This window comes from Balearica regulorum, chromosome 2 (genome assembly GCF_011004875.1).
Source record: "Balearica regulorum gibbericeps isolate bBalReg1 chromosome 2, bBalReg1.pri, whole genome shotgun sequence".
Taxonomy (NCBI): Eukaryota; Metazoa; Chordata; class Aves; order Gruiformes; family Gruidae; genus Balearica; species Balearica regulorum.
In genome coordinates this window covers 105,864,377-105,879,499 of record NC_046185.1, presented here as the reverse complement: position 1 = coordinate 105,879,499, position 15,123 = coordinate 105,864,377, and the positions used below count along the sequence as shown (strand labels likewise).

At 38.5% G+C, this 15,123-nt stretch overlaps 1 protein-coding gene across 9 annotated transcripts in view; it reads right to left on the bottom strand.

Moving 5' to 3' along the window:
* Nucleotides 1–15,123, bottom strand: part of ICE1 (interactor of little elongation complex ELL subunit 1) — a 40,431-nt gene that overhangs the window by 16,724 nt on the left and 8,584 nt on the right. For 8 of the 9 annotated variants that reach the window (XM_075745260.1, XM_075745262.1, XM_075745256.1 and 5 more), the window contains exons 7-13: nt 12,383–12,420; nt 10,313–10,395; nt 10,008–10,047; nt 9,864–9,920; nt 8,043–8,132; nt 7,911–7,964; nt 498–835 (exon numbers count right to left, since the gene is read on the bottom strand). In XM_075745260.1, coding sequence (XP_075601375.1) covers nt 498–835; nt 7,911–7,964; nt 8,043–8,132; nt 9,864–9,920; nt 10,008–10,047; nt 10,313–10,395; nt 12,383–12,420 — 700 coding nt within the window. The remainder of the gene's footprint in view (nt 1–497; nt 836–7,910; nt 7,965–8,042; nt 8,133–9,863; nt 9,921–10,007; nt 10,048–10,312; nt 10,396–12,382; nt 12,421–15,123) is intronic. The other variant, XM_075745258.1, reaches the window with a different exon arrangement.

The window sequence follows — 15,123 nt, the reverse complement described above, 5'->3', positions numbered from 1 at the left end:
GTTTTGAGAGATTTAAGGCTGATCAACGGAATGACACTCTTCTCTATCACTGGTCACAATAAATAAAAAGTACCTCTGAAAAGTCAGAGATTCTCTACCTACCTACTTGCATTCTAAGATTACCACAAAACATTTGAGTAGGTTCCCCTTGACTTTCAAGCTGTGGAATTTTGCTACAAAAACCATGCTTATACCAAACAAGAGTTGGGACTGTAGGTCTGCAACATTGGGAAAAGAAATTATGACAGCAGTTGAGACACAAGTGACTTTGTTTTAAATATACTTCCGAAAATTATGTTTTGCCCCCTTCCACAGGCAGTATGCTAGAAGGTAAAAAAGTATCCATATGGATCTAAACATTCACACAGAGACCCTTTCAGTGCCTGAGTAACTAATACTGATACTCAAAAAAAAAAAGCCCAGGAATATAAAATAATTATTTTTGCAGTAATTACACAACCAAATTAATGCCAAGTCAGACACATCCTGAAACTCACCTGTGTATTAAGTGGTGAAAGGTGTACAGGAGAAAGCAGAGCAGGGAGAGGCCTGGCCCAATTCAATATATCCATCACGTTTCCACCTGGGCCCTTTTGCTCCTGATCAGAGACGTCTGAATCTGTCTGTATTATCATATCTACAGTTTTATCCTCACCACCATGAAGACATTCTTCAGTAGTCCTGTTGTCAACACAGTCACCTGCAAAAGGCTCAGTACTCACTTCAAGTTGCGTGGCTGTTACAGAATTTTGCTTTCCAGCACTTTCTAGTGAAGAATACCAAGGTAGCATTTTGCCATCACACTTCCTGACCTTTTGGTGGATTTGGACAGTTTCTAAGACACAAAAATATTGTTAAGAATTTTTTCCCCTCCCATTTTTCTATATAGAGATAATACATCATGTATTGTATCAAGAATGCATTACCATCTTTTCAAGTGATGTTCCCACAGACCAGTAATAAGCAGCACTTAATGTCACTTTCAGAAATATCTTCCTTACAGAGCTCAGATGTTGTTATTCACAATTCTTTTTTTTATGAAAAAGGTATATGCATATGCTCCTCCCACACCACTTTCTGACAAAAGTGCAAGTGAAGCAAAACAAGGAATTCATTCCCCACATCCCATTGGCAGGCAGGCATTCAGCCATCTCCAGGAAAACAGGTATCCATCATGCGTAACAGCTACTTGGGAAGACAAACACCACCACTCCAAGCGTCCCCTCTTCCTTCTTCCCCCAGCTTTATATGCCGAGCATGAAGTTACATGGTATGGGATATCCCTTTGGTCTGTTGGGGTCAGCTGTCCCAGCTGTGTCCCCTCCCAACTCCTTGTGTATCCCCAGCTACTCCTTACTGGGGCAGTGTGAGAAGCAGAAAAGGCCTTGACTCCGTAAGCACTGCTCAGCAATAACAAAACATCCCTGGGTTATTAACATTGTTTTCAGCACACATCCAGAACATAGCCCCATACTAGCTACTATGAAAAAAAATTAACTCTATCCCAGCCAAAACGGGTAAAATCATTAAGATTGTTCTTCCCAATTTTTCTTATCAGCAAGGGCCATACTGGGTAGGACTAAAGGTCCATACAGCTCAATGATTTATTTCAGTTTTAGCCCAGTAAAAGATGTTCAGGAAAAGGACAAGCATGCAGTGACATTCCCCACTCAGGCTGTGTTGTGGTTTAGGGCCGGCTGGCAACTAAGCACCATGCACCAGCTCGCTCACTCCCTGCCCTGGTGGGATGGGGGAGAGAATCGTAAGAGTGAAAGTGAAAAAACAGGTATTCAGCCACCTGTCAATGCAACAATACTAGAAAAACTCAAGGCTTCTTGCTTCACAATTTGCATGTTGGCCTGCTTTAATCCTTCATGTATGTATGTGTCCCCTGCTAGTTTTACCTCCTCCAAATCATTAAGACCTTTCTTAATTTTCTGTCTCTTCTTAATGGCATAATGATGTGTGCCTGGGTGGAAAATAATCTCATCTTGGGGCTCACAAATCTTTCTGGACAGCTGGGGGCCTTGGACAGCACTGACTTCCGTGTGATGGCATTTGTCTTCCCAAGTAACCGCTACACATGATGAAGCCCTGTTTTCCTGGAGATGGCGGAACACCTGCCTGCCGATGGGAAGTGGTGAATGAACTCCTTGTCTTGCTTTGCTTGTGCATGTGGGCTGGGAGGCTGGGCAGCTGGGGGTCATGCGTAGCATCGACTTCAGGTGATAAGAAATTGTGCTGTTCATCACTTGTTTTGTATATTATTATTTTCCTGTTCATGTTTGTCCTATTAAATTGTTTTTATCTCAACCCACAAGCTTTCTCACTTTCACTCTTCCGATTCTCTCCTCTGTCCCACTGCGGGGGGGGGACGGACACGGGATGGGACACGGAGAGACACAATGCAGACGGGCAGGGAGCAATAGGCTGCATGGTGCTTAGCTGTCAGCTGGGGCTAAACCACGACGGGCTGTAATTCTCAGCTTAAAGAAACCTGCAGCTTTGAGCCAGCAGCTGCACTTGCAGGCCAATTACAATTATACCCTGCCACAAACACAGTAAGGGAGTTCTTAGATATATTCCTAGTTTTATGATTTAATATGCATACATTTAAGTGTTTGTTCTTTAAATTTAATATTGAGTCTAATCATACAAAATTTTGTCTTTAATGATGTGACTTAAAGCTGAACCCTTAAAAAGAAACCTTAGCAGTGACGTTCCCCCTGCAACATACCTATGCACAGAGGAGTTTGAACCACTAAGGCAATGAAAGACACTGAGCAGCTGACAACCATTTCAAGATAATGTCAACTATACCAGTTTTACACAGTTATTCTAGCAGTAAGAAAGCATGTCCAAATGCTCTGTGTGATTCTTTACATTGTACTTTTTTGTTCTTTTTCAAATCACACTTTTTATTATTACACAGTAACCCCTTTCTTATGAATGCAGACAGAACATAGTGCCCCAGGAAAGTCTAAACAGTAGAGACAAAAAAAATTAATTATTGCTTATAATTGTGCTAGATACTTTTAACAGTGAAAAGATGGCCTAGTTTTCTGAAATTTAAATTCAACGATTTTATAAAAAGAAATTATGACCTCCAATAAAACACTAGAAATCAACAATCCCAAAACCCCAGTGTACCACATTGAACTAGAACCTAGCCTGTAGTATTTTCTATTCTTAGATGACATTTTTATGTGGGATCTTGTTTATAGTGCTCACAAACACTACTGGACACAGAATCAGCAGTATTCAAGCAAGAGATCAAGCCTATTCTGTGTACATCCAAAGCACCATCTCACAGCATAAAGAACAGCACATGCACAAAATGGTTTTAAACAGAGGATGTATTAATTTAATTGGCACAACCTGTATTCTGTTGGAAAAATAAAAAAGAATAGTGTACTTCATTATTGCTGTCAGTGTTTATCCACTACTAGAACTTGCAGAGATACTCCTGAAGCAGCATCAATGGTAGTATCAAATTCAAAAATACTAATTTAATTCAATACGTGAGAATGACCTCCCAGAGATCTGTCTCCCAATAACTTTAAGCACATTCTGATATGCTGGCTCCACTAAAGGAGCTGTTAGGAAAACTGACCAAAACCCCTATTTCCAAGATCCATCTCAGTCACTTCATATAGCAGCTCCATGTCAAAATCTCAATTGCTGCAATGAACAGTAAGAAGGAGAAACTGTTCTAACTAAAGGGCCTTACCACCTCACTTTCCACAAAGATAAGGAAGCTCTGGTATCTCATTTGGTCAAAGAAGCATCCTACAACCTTTAAGATCACATACTGTTTTATAAAGCTATTTCAAGCTACAATCACATAGAGCTTTCAAGATGTTCTGCATTTTGTCATGAAAAACATGGATTCCTTTTACAATTTGAGTCCCATTAGACCATCCAAGGGAAAAGGAAATCTTTCACAAGCAGGAACAAAGAAAAGAAGGAAAATTCAGATGGTGGTTCTCTGTAACTTTAGATTGTATCTTAGATTTCTTTCATGCTCCTTTGTGCCAACCAGTTCTAAGCTCAGAACTTTCTCCACACTGAAGTGGACAGGAAAACACAGATCCGTATTTTGCCCCTAGAAGAATTTCAGTTAGACAACTGGGAAGTCCACTTTGCACAGTGAAATACACAATAGTTTTAAGTTATCAGGAACTTTGCATCCTATCTATACACTCAAGATGAGTCACGCACCTATATGGAGCCCAAGAATATTGATACACACCATTCACTGAAAAGTTCCCTCTGAGAAATGGATCAAAGATATAATTTCTGAATAACTAAGAGATTCTCCATCCTTCTTTCCTCATCCCTTTCCAACCCAGTCCCTGGCAACTTGGTTTGAATTTCTTTAGGAATGAGATGCTTTTCTCATGGATACCCCTTTATCTGTAGGAAGAGCTGTCATAGCAATTTTCACAGTTTTCAAGATATAGTAAACTTCTCTATAGGAAACAGCCAACTCTTTGGCACCTTGACCTGAACTTCAGGTCCAGGAAAAGCCCTTCTCATTGGAAGGATCCTCTCAAAAATCATATTTCACAGATTTTACTTTATCCAGGAAATCGTACTCTTTTTCATTATGTCACTTACCAAAATGATTAAGTTTTGTCCTCAAATCTACAACCTGGAATCTAGTTAACATAGCTTCAAACCCTTAAATTGCTGCCTTCTCCCACTTCAGAGAAGATTAAGATTACTCTGATCTGAAAACACCATCAAAATCTACCACGCACTACTGTGAAATACTTCTCTGATGAAGAAGGGAGAAAGGAGAGCAGAGATGAAATAAGCAATCCAATGCTAACATCGGTTGCCTTGGTACTAAACAAATTGAATTTTACATCTCAAATCTTCGCTTCTGATAGTCCACATTGCAGGGCAATTCACCATTGTGAAACAATGTCCTCCTCTCTCCCCGCTCTAAACAACAAGCAACTTTCTGATACAAGTCTTGGTTTTTTCTCTCAAAAAGAGGGACCACATTAGGATGCTGGATATTGTATCAAAATAATTCATCTAGCAATAGAATCTCTTCTAGTTTACAGCAAAACCTCATCACACACACAGCACAGTGACTGCAAATGCCTGGCAGTAGCAACCGCACACTTCTCAATAACAAACAGCAATATTTCTCTGAGGAAAAATCCCTCCACAGGAAGTTTCTAATGCCCTGCCAACAACCTTTGATTTTTTTAACCTGTTTCCAATTATGTGAATTTCAGGATGTTTTGTACACTAGCTATTCTTCAGAGCTAAGCTACAGACAGTATTCTGTTTTTTGAGACACCAAATCCAGACATCCCATCATATGAAACCAATAAGGGTGAACACTGCATACCTGAAACTAAATGTGCAATGCTACACTATCTAAATAGACAGTATTATGAGAAATTTTCATAGAGAGAAGAGAGGTCTGCTTCTTAAATCACTCATATCCTGGGGACTTTAACCTCAGGACATTAAAATGTACACAGGTCCTTAGAGATTCGGTCTTATCTTTGTATTTTACATGTAATGCCACTGCCTCGTATCTCCTTTTCTCTGGTATTAACAGTGTGCTCCTTTCCATCCCTGCTTTTAACATCTGTATGCAGTTTCTCCTCTATCTTGCACACCCAAAAAGGAGATCAGAAAAGAAGGGTATAGCTCTGTAGTAGGCCAGATTTAGCTCAGAACCCTGTAATACATACTAATTGAAGAGGTTCAACTCCTCCCAGAAATGGTCTTCCCATCTTCCCTCATCTCCTCTCACCATAACCGTCCATACAAACAGTGCATGTTGGAGAATCCAAATTACCAAAATCTTCAACATTGAGCTGCAAGATTCTTCAAATGCTTCTTCACATGCCCATTTACAATATAGGTGATTTTATGCTCAAATTACATGGGAAACAGTTTTCTGAAGTCTAAAAAACCAGCAATGTCTTACTAACCTTAGATTGTGGTCGAAGCTTATTGGTCTGATCGTCAACTGCAAGTACAGTCAACTTTATTACTGGTAGATTTGTAACAATACTACCAAGACCAAGCAAAAAATATTTGACATTAAGTTTGGCAAAACCTCATTGTCCTATGTTGCTTTTACAATGGCACGTTTCTTGGAAAAAGCATAAATGGAAAGCCTGATGAGTCTTCTAGTTTTCATATATGAACATGTTCAAGAAAGCCATTCAAACTGGTATCAACCTTGGTGGAACAGAGAAGGCACTGACTGTAATTGAAAGCTCTGGATATTTTACAGCACACTTGAGCGTACTAAGAAATCAGTCAAAGAGGTATCTTTCTGAAAGGCTAGATCCAGGCGGACAGATGAACTGACAATTCTCTGGAAAAGATACTTCAGCAATACTACGATCAAGCTGATTTGCTCTCTAAGATGAAACCATTATAATATGGGACAAGAAATTAGGGCAAACTCATTAAGATCCTTTGTTTTGCTAGAAGACTACATCTGTAAACATAAGCATTTTGCTATTATGAATCCAAGGTAATGGCCACTTTCATGAGAGGCAAACAAGATGCATGCCCTAGGCTTAAAGGGGGGGGGGGGGGAATCAAACCCAAAGCAACAAACAAAAGATGTATTTCTATGATATCTAGCCACTTCAATGAAAGCAAAAGAGGGACTGACTAGAAGGGACTGTTATGGACAATTGCTTCCTTTGTGAAAGTACTATAATTTCTTTGAGAAGATGTGAATAGGAAAGATGACACAGGACTCCTGGAATCTAAAGTTCCCCTTGTGGCGGATGGGAAAAGGATGACACTAGAACCCAATATCCCTAAAATAATCCATATTTCAAACTCTTCAGTTTCTTGTGCTTGTTCAAAAGATCACTTTATTGACCCTTAATCAATAAATGAAATTCAGAATGTCAGGGGACTACTGTCTAGCTCAGTTTTGGAGCTGAAGCCACAGATCTGCTGCATTAAACTGGTGGCAGTGAGGTTCATAAACTGGTTTACACAGTCTGAAACTAGATCCATTGGGATCTACACTGTTAGCAAGTTTTCAGACTTAACAGGGTGGGGAGACAGGATATCAGTTCACCTTCACAGCTCCTAATAAGGCAGGGTGCTTATCCCACACAGTATCTCTACAGCCTGAGTTACAGAAAACCAGAACAGTAGAGAAAATAAAAGAAAAATGAAAGATTAATAAGCACACCATGGAGAGACAACTACAGAAACACTAACGCAGTTTCAAGGCACCTATTACTCTTGAGGGCAGAAGGAAAATTACATGTTATGTGAAGTTAAAGCAGTTCAAGTTTGCTTTGAATGTGCACGTAGATAACTACTCAGATTATTTTTTATTATACTGAATATTACGTTACCAAATTAAAGCTATCACCAAATTATACATTTTGTTTCTCTATCATGAATATGAAAATTAATGTACCATTATCTATGTATGGCAGGTACAAATGAAGAAAATGATGGTAACAGCTTCTTAAATTTTACAATCCAACTATGTTACTATGTGTTTGTTTCAGACTAAAAAGAGTGCTTGCATCCTGTAATTCACATTATATGCTGCAGAGTTTATAATGATATAATAATAAATGTATAAACATGAGAGGTGAGTTTTGATCACTTAGAAATAGTCAAAGCAGCTGATAGTAAAAGAATTAGATTTCTAAATTGCAACACCAGATTACAACAGCTTTTATTTAGAAGAGCATTCCAGTTTACTTAGCTGTTCAAATTAATATTTGCAATTATTTTCAAATATTCTCATCGTACATGTACTTGACCAGGCAATCACCAAGGAAAGTATTTAAATCTGTAAAAAAGTGTTATGCAAACAGTACCCAACCTGATGATATCCCAGTAAGACTAAATTAACGCACTTGCGTATTACATTTACTGGAACCTACCTTCTGTAACAGTCAGTCTTCTTTTTTCACGCCATGCCTTATCCTGAACAGAAGCTGAAAAAAATGTACCAATATTTATTTTTGATCAGAAAAAGCTTCAAGGAAATTTCGACACTTTGCATGCCATCTCACCCAAGAAAGGATCATTTTCCTGATTCTCCCTTTTTCCTGTTGCATTGTCAATGCACATCCAGAGTTCTTCTAACAGCAGCTTTATTTTTTCTGTTAAAATAAATTTTTTTATAAATTGAGCAAATGATGTTTTCCTCAGTGTGCTAAGAACATATATTTCTTTATTTTTACTCAGAACACAGATATGCCTTCAACAAAATACCAAATACCTGCAACAAAAATTAAGACAAGGGACAAAGAGGCATTTTAGCTTCAGAGAAAAAGAAACGTTAGATGCCATTGAGGGAACGGATCCTGTATTGGCCATAGCCACACAACAGACTAAAGGAGCTGCAGAATGCTTTAGCTTTTCCTTTCTATAGTGAGGGTGGCAAAAAGTTGTAGCAGCCCCCAGTGTAAAATGTAAAAGTAGATTTGAATGTAGCATTAGTGAAATTAAACAGCTTTCTAAAACAACTCAGATTACATGAACATAAATGGGCGAGGAAATCTTTCAGGAAGAAAGTATTTATATCACATTCACTCTTTATGCCCACTCAGTAGTAACCCATCTTAGTCTTACCATGGAGTAACAACACCTTATCTGAATTAATTATCAGGTCACAACATCAGTAGACGTTGTCTTGAGTCCTAATAGCACCATTGCTAGGTGATGCCAAATAACGTAGTTCCAGAACCAGAAGAGCAGGTGGAAAGGGAGAAACAGACCAAAACCTCAACAAAATACACGAGCACCTCGCCCATTTATGCCAAAACTATCATCAGATGCAACAATCTGGAACTGAGACAACTGGTTTTGTGCCAGTTCCATAATTCAAACACCACAGCAAATTGCTACTATTTTATCAAGAGACATATTAAATAAACCCCAACATGTAAGAGGAAAACCTGCCAAATTTTCCATGACAGCTTTTAATAACACTAATGACTTCTCATTAGTAATAAAGCCTTGCTGCTATTTGAAGCTCAAATTAAAATTCAGATCTTAATTTTCCCATTTTGCCATTAATTAAGAGTTAAAGGATGAAATTGGGTACCAATTTAGTACAGTCTAAAAGACAGTAAAAAATGCCAAGACACAAAAACTGACAGGGTCTACCTTCTTCAGAAAAGTTTAATTTTGGCAACAAACTTTATCTATAAATATCACAAAGCAAGAAATAGAACAGAGAAGTTGTTCTTTTGCTTAAAAAATTGCCTTCAGAATTTCTAAACTATTCAAAAGTAATACCAGTATTTTAAAAGATTTCATAAATACAAAAAAAAAAAATTGCTTAAAGTTGGACTCAGTACTTTAGGGGAAGTTTAGAAGGGGTTTGATCCTTTACACAGATTCAGATAATTTGTACCAGGTATTTTAGATCATTAGGGGAAAAAAGTCAATAGGATAAGATATACACCCTGGACTTCCACTTGATTTACAGAGCCTCACATAGGAGTGTAATCAACTACAATTTCTATCTTATGTCTTTGGCTTTGCATGCTTCCTCTATGATTTCAATGAGCTTCAAAGACAATGAGATTGCTTGTAATTTTTCTCAGTGTTTGCATTCTGTTTTATAATTGCACATCAATTGACTTCACACATGCATAGAGTAGACTAGTCATTTTAATGAATCAAGCATTTTCCTTACTGCAAAACTGAAAACAATCATCTATTACATTTAGTCCTTCATCACTCTAACATATTTGTATCATCCACATCTGCTCTTACAGCATTTCTGTCAGTATTCTCTGTTCCAAAAATGCAACTCCAGAAGAGTCACAATAAATTCATAATGGTTGGTTCTGCACAGAGAATGGTCCTGCAAAAAATCTTACCTTTGTCTATGTCTGTTGTAAGATCTTCACTTGAACTCTGGGTCTCTGCATGCTTAACTATTAAAAAGAGGAGAGAGGAGAAAGGAAATGTTCAAATGGAACAATACCACACATAATAATCTGAAGGCAAAGGTGAACACTTACCTTTTCTGCACTTCTCTTTAAGTACACCATCAAGTTTTCCCTGTTAAAATTAAATAATATTTTTTTCACGCCGTACATAGTTTGTAGAGCATCTACTCTTAGTTAGCATGAAATCTAAATCAACATTTCAAAGGTCATGCTTCAAATAGAAAATTTCTCTTAAGGTGAATTGCTATGTTTAGTTACTCAATATCCCCAACAAATGTGATTGTACTATTTCGGTATCTCTGTTACTAGTAGCTTCCTTCCCCCCCCGCTCCAGAAATACTAAAAGAAGGTTCATCCAAAAGACAGGAAAGTCTTACTTGTGCCTTCTTTAGCTCCTTTTCAAGCCTTTTCTTTTCAGTTTTCAGTTGTCTGAAGTCCTGTGTATGCTTTGTTGCAGCCTCTTCAAGAGACAGAGCCAAAATTGAAGTTAGAAACTACAATACAAGAGACAACTAATTTAAGCAGTATTGGTCACCAGTTTGCAAATCAAATTACCAGAAAAAAATAGGCAGTGTGAAATACAAATCTATTGAAGTTATATTTTGGCTTATTAAGACAACAACACATGCATACAAGTATGTTGTCTTCCAGCTGCATAATTACTGAACTACTGAAATACGTCTATTACTTTTCTCACTTACATGCAAGAATGAAGGTCATATGGTCTATGGGTCTATGGGTCTAGTGGGTCAACCTGGTCTAGTGAAGGGTGTCCCTGCCCATGGCACGGGGATTGGAACTAGGTGATCTTTAAGGTCCCTTCCAACCCAAACCATTCTATGATTCTGTATTATGATGATACTGTACTGCAGAACAATATACCCAAAGTGAAAAAAGGGAATAAAATTAAGAATGAGGTGCAATGTTTTTTTCATGTGTTTTATTCTTTATTTAAAAGAGGGCTATGGTTCAAAGATGAAAACACCATAGTCAACTGCATTAGAAAGATGTAGATAGCACTCAAAACTAACAACAGAGAAGAGTACCTTATCTCTTAATGTCTAACAGACACCTAGGAAGAGTGCAGATGGGTGGGAATAAAGACTACAGAGCAGGTAAGCGAGGACTGAATGTGAGGTTCCTAAGTATCACTCTCACTTGAGAATTTCCTTGAGAGAACTTCTGAGAGATCAGCTTGGTGACTTATACATGGATAGCAGAGAAAAGACAGATGGAACCTGCCTACTGATCAGATCAGGTCAGGTCACAGAAGAGAGCATATCAAAAGAAAGAGCATTAAAAAGATAGTTCAAGTGGTAAGTTGACAAAAAACAATCATGGGAAAATTTCAGATTGACAAAAGATACCATGCTAAAATACCAGGTCTGGGAACATAGAAAAGAACCAAACAGATAAACTAGTCACTCAAATTGGACCTAATGCAAACTATCTCACAGTATTTTGTTCTAGCTCTGCCAGAATTTGAGTTTTTCAGGGTCAAGAGGGTATAAAAACCTTGCTGCCACGTAATGAACCTCCAAAATGCTCATCAAAATAAACACCCTGTACCTGTACTTTACAGTAGGACACCAAGATACAAGTCACTCAGTTCACTGTACTTTAAACTGTGGTAAGCACAGCTGTAAGCATGCCATGAATGAAAATATTTGCCTTGCCAACAGTACAGCAAGTTAAGTATCAGAATGCTTTATGCATATCCACCCTCTACTAGCAAAACAAGAAAAACAGTGCCAAGGGGCAAGTGCTTTATCTCTACCTGAAAACAAAACAAACAAACCAAAAGCCAATTGTCAGTATATTTAAAAATCAGAAAACATGTGTCAGGATAACGAAATATTTAAATATTATTATAAACATGACTAGAATCCTGCCAAGATTACTGGAATGGTGGAGCACATGCACTATGAAAACAGGCTCATTGAACTAGACTTAATTAGCTTGAGAGGAAAAAAACCCCACCAAAACTTAGAAGGGATCTGAGAGCAGCTTCCCTATACCTACAAGGAGGTATCAAGAAGATGGAATGAGACTGTTCAGTGGCATATGGTGGGAGGATGACAGACATCAGGTGTAAGTTGAAACAAGCTGAAACAAGAGAGTTTCCAACTGACTATAAAGGAAAAGCTTTTTCACCATGAAGACAGTCATGCAGTGAATCTGGTTGCCTGGGCAGACTCCATCCTTCGAGGTTTTCACGACCAGAAGTTCCCCTTCCAACTTTACCTACTCTATGTGCCAAAGATACTCACAGAAAACATTCTGCAGGAAGGCTGATGTAATTTAAAGACTAAGCATCACACATAGTATTGCCCTGCCTTGCTCCTTGGGGCCTTGACAGTTAGAAAGTTGCAGTTACTTCTTTAGATAAAAAAGGAATCAAGAGATGGTGCAGAACAACAGCACAGTAACGCAATGTAGAAAGTTACCTTCAAGTTTCTTCACTTTTGTTTCCAGTTTCTTCCTCCTGTTAAAAAGAAGGCATTAATACATCATTTTGTATAGAATTATATTGCACATAATGAAAAGACAGGAAAAAACTAAATCTAGCCATTTCAGAGAAAATATACTTTCTAGACCCAGGACCTGTGAGATCAACATGTCCCTGAAGTTGAAAACTTAAATCAATGGCATGCTTCTGACATTCTCAAACAAACAGCTTTATCTGTTACAGAGGTAGAGTTTCCTATTAAGAGAGTCAGTCCACTAATCCAGGTACATAAATATACCTTCAGCTACAACTTGGAGTTACAAACACAACCCGAGAAAAGCGGCTTCTGTTTTTTGCAGTTCTATGATGTAACGTAGACAGATTTTACTCCCTAAAACCAATTAAGCCTTGCTTACAATCAGTAAGATCTAAGTAATGAGATAATCAGAAATAGCCTTCAAGATCACTTATGTCCCACAGCTTTTTGTTCAGAATATCCAGGTGTTTAGTAAAGCCAAACCAAAACAACTATGCACCCTGAACAATTTTGACTTCAACATTTTCAACCCTACCTTATATGTGAGGCATACACAGAACTGGAAAATAAATAAACAAACACTTCTATTATTTTCCTTCTGTTAAATTCCAGTATCCCGGAAACAGTTTTTAAACTGTTGTGATAAGCAGAGAACTCTGTCCTGACAAACACAAGCTACCAATGCTCACTGATCACTTTCACAAAGAAGAGCAGGGTTCATGCACTCCCCATATTAAAACTTGTATAATGGATTGAGATCTACAGCCTAAGCCTTTCTGGATGTGCAAGATTTAATCATCACTTCAGACATTAAGTAGAATACATTTGAAAATCCACTCAGAAACAGGATGATTGACCACCTTTGCCATGTTCAGTAATCAAAGCATTTATACTATAAACAGACTGATGCTCTTGGGCCTTCTCAGCCTGAACAGGCTCATATTCAACTCTCTCCATACTCAGATGATGGCTTTGACAGTCAAGCCATAAGTGAAAATTTCAGAAAAAAATCCTTATAAAACATCTGGGCAGAAGAAAAAAAAGGGGGAGGAGGGGTGTCATCCTTTAAAAATAGCAGGTAATGAACTTCTCTTTCTCTGTAGATTATCTTCTGACCATTTCCAATAAGGTCAGCCATCTAGTTGACTAAGGGAAGCCAGTAGATGTGGGGTTTTTTTGTATTTTAGCAAAGCCTTTCATACTGTCTCTCACAGTATCCTTCTCGACAAAGCATCCAGCATACAGCTACACAAGTCCATAATACGTTGGGTGAGCAATTGACTGAGGGGTCAGGCTCAAAGAGTTATACTAAATGGGGTTACATCAGGCTGGCAGCCAGTCACCAGTCAGGTTTCCCAGGACTCAGTTTCAGGGCCAGTGCTCTTTAATGTTTTTATAAATGATCTGAACACAGGAGTTGAACATGTACATTAAGTAAGGTTGCTGAGGATACGAAATTAGGAGGAGCTGTAGACTCACTCAAGACTAGAGACACCTTACAGAGAGATTTAGATAGTCTAGAGAACCAGGCAATCACCAACCATACAAAATTTAAGAAGAGAAAGTGCTGATTCTCCACCTGGAACAAGGTAATCCTGGTTATACATACAAATTGGGGACGAGAGGCTGGAGAGCAGCCCAGTGGAAAGAGATCTGGAGAGTTGATGGCAAGTTGAGTATGAATCAACAATGTTACCTGGCAGCCAAAAGGGCCACCTGTGTCATGTCATCAAGCACAGCATAGCTAGGCTGTCAATGAAGGTGACTGTCCCACTGTACACTGCACCGGTACAGCCCCACCTCAAGTACAGTGTGAGGTTTTGAGGGCCCCTCTATAAGAAAAATGTTGAACTATTAAGAGTGTGTCCAGAGGAGGACGACCAAGATTGTGAAAGGTCTCGAGGGCAAGACTTATCAGGAGCAGCTGAGGTTGCTTGCTTTATTCAGCTTAGAGAGGGCTGAGCAGTGACCTCATTCCAGTCTACAACTTCCTCAAGATGGGCAGCAGACAGGGAGATGCTGATCTCTCTCTGGTGACCAGCAATAGGACAGGAGGAAATGAAATGAAGCTGTATCAGTGGAACTTCAGATTGGACATTAGGAAAAGGTTCTTCATTGAAAGGGTGGTTGGTCCCTGGAACAGGCTCCCCAAGGAAATGGGGCACCAAGGAGCATCTGAAGAACACTCTTAATCATATGGTTTAGTTTTAGGTAGTCCTGCGAGGAGCAAGGAGTTGGACTCAATGAACCTTATGGGTCCCTTTCAACTCCAGACAGAATTTCTATGATAGAACTAAGAATCTGAATAACCAGACAGCCACTAAATGCCAACATTTATCACTGCAATATTTACAGACAAAATAGTTACTTCTACAAGGGCAGCAGTACACTAATTTCATCAACACATGCGATTACATTAAGAAAGAAAATAGATGTTAAATCTAGTAATTCACAAAAAGTAATGTTTGTAGTGATGCATTTGGACAGAACCTTTTACGCTACACAACTCAAGTTCCTATCCGATCTTTAAGATGCATGCATAACTTCAGCTGATAGAAAGCTATGCTAGCAGAAGTTGCATTCAGAAGCAGAATACATACAGTATTATAATCTACCCAAACTACAAAACCCATAATGTGGTTACATTTGTAGTACTCAAAAGTTGAAAACCAACCAACCTTACTTATGGAACAGTCTAACAT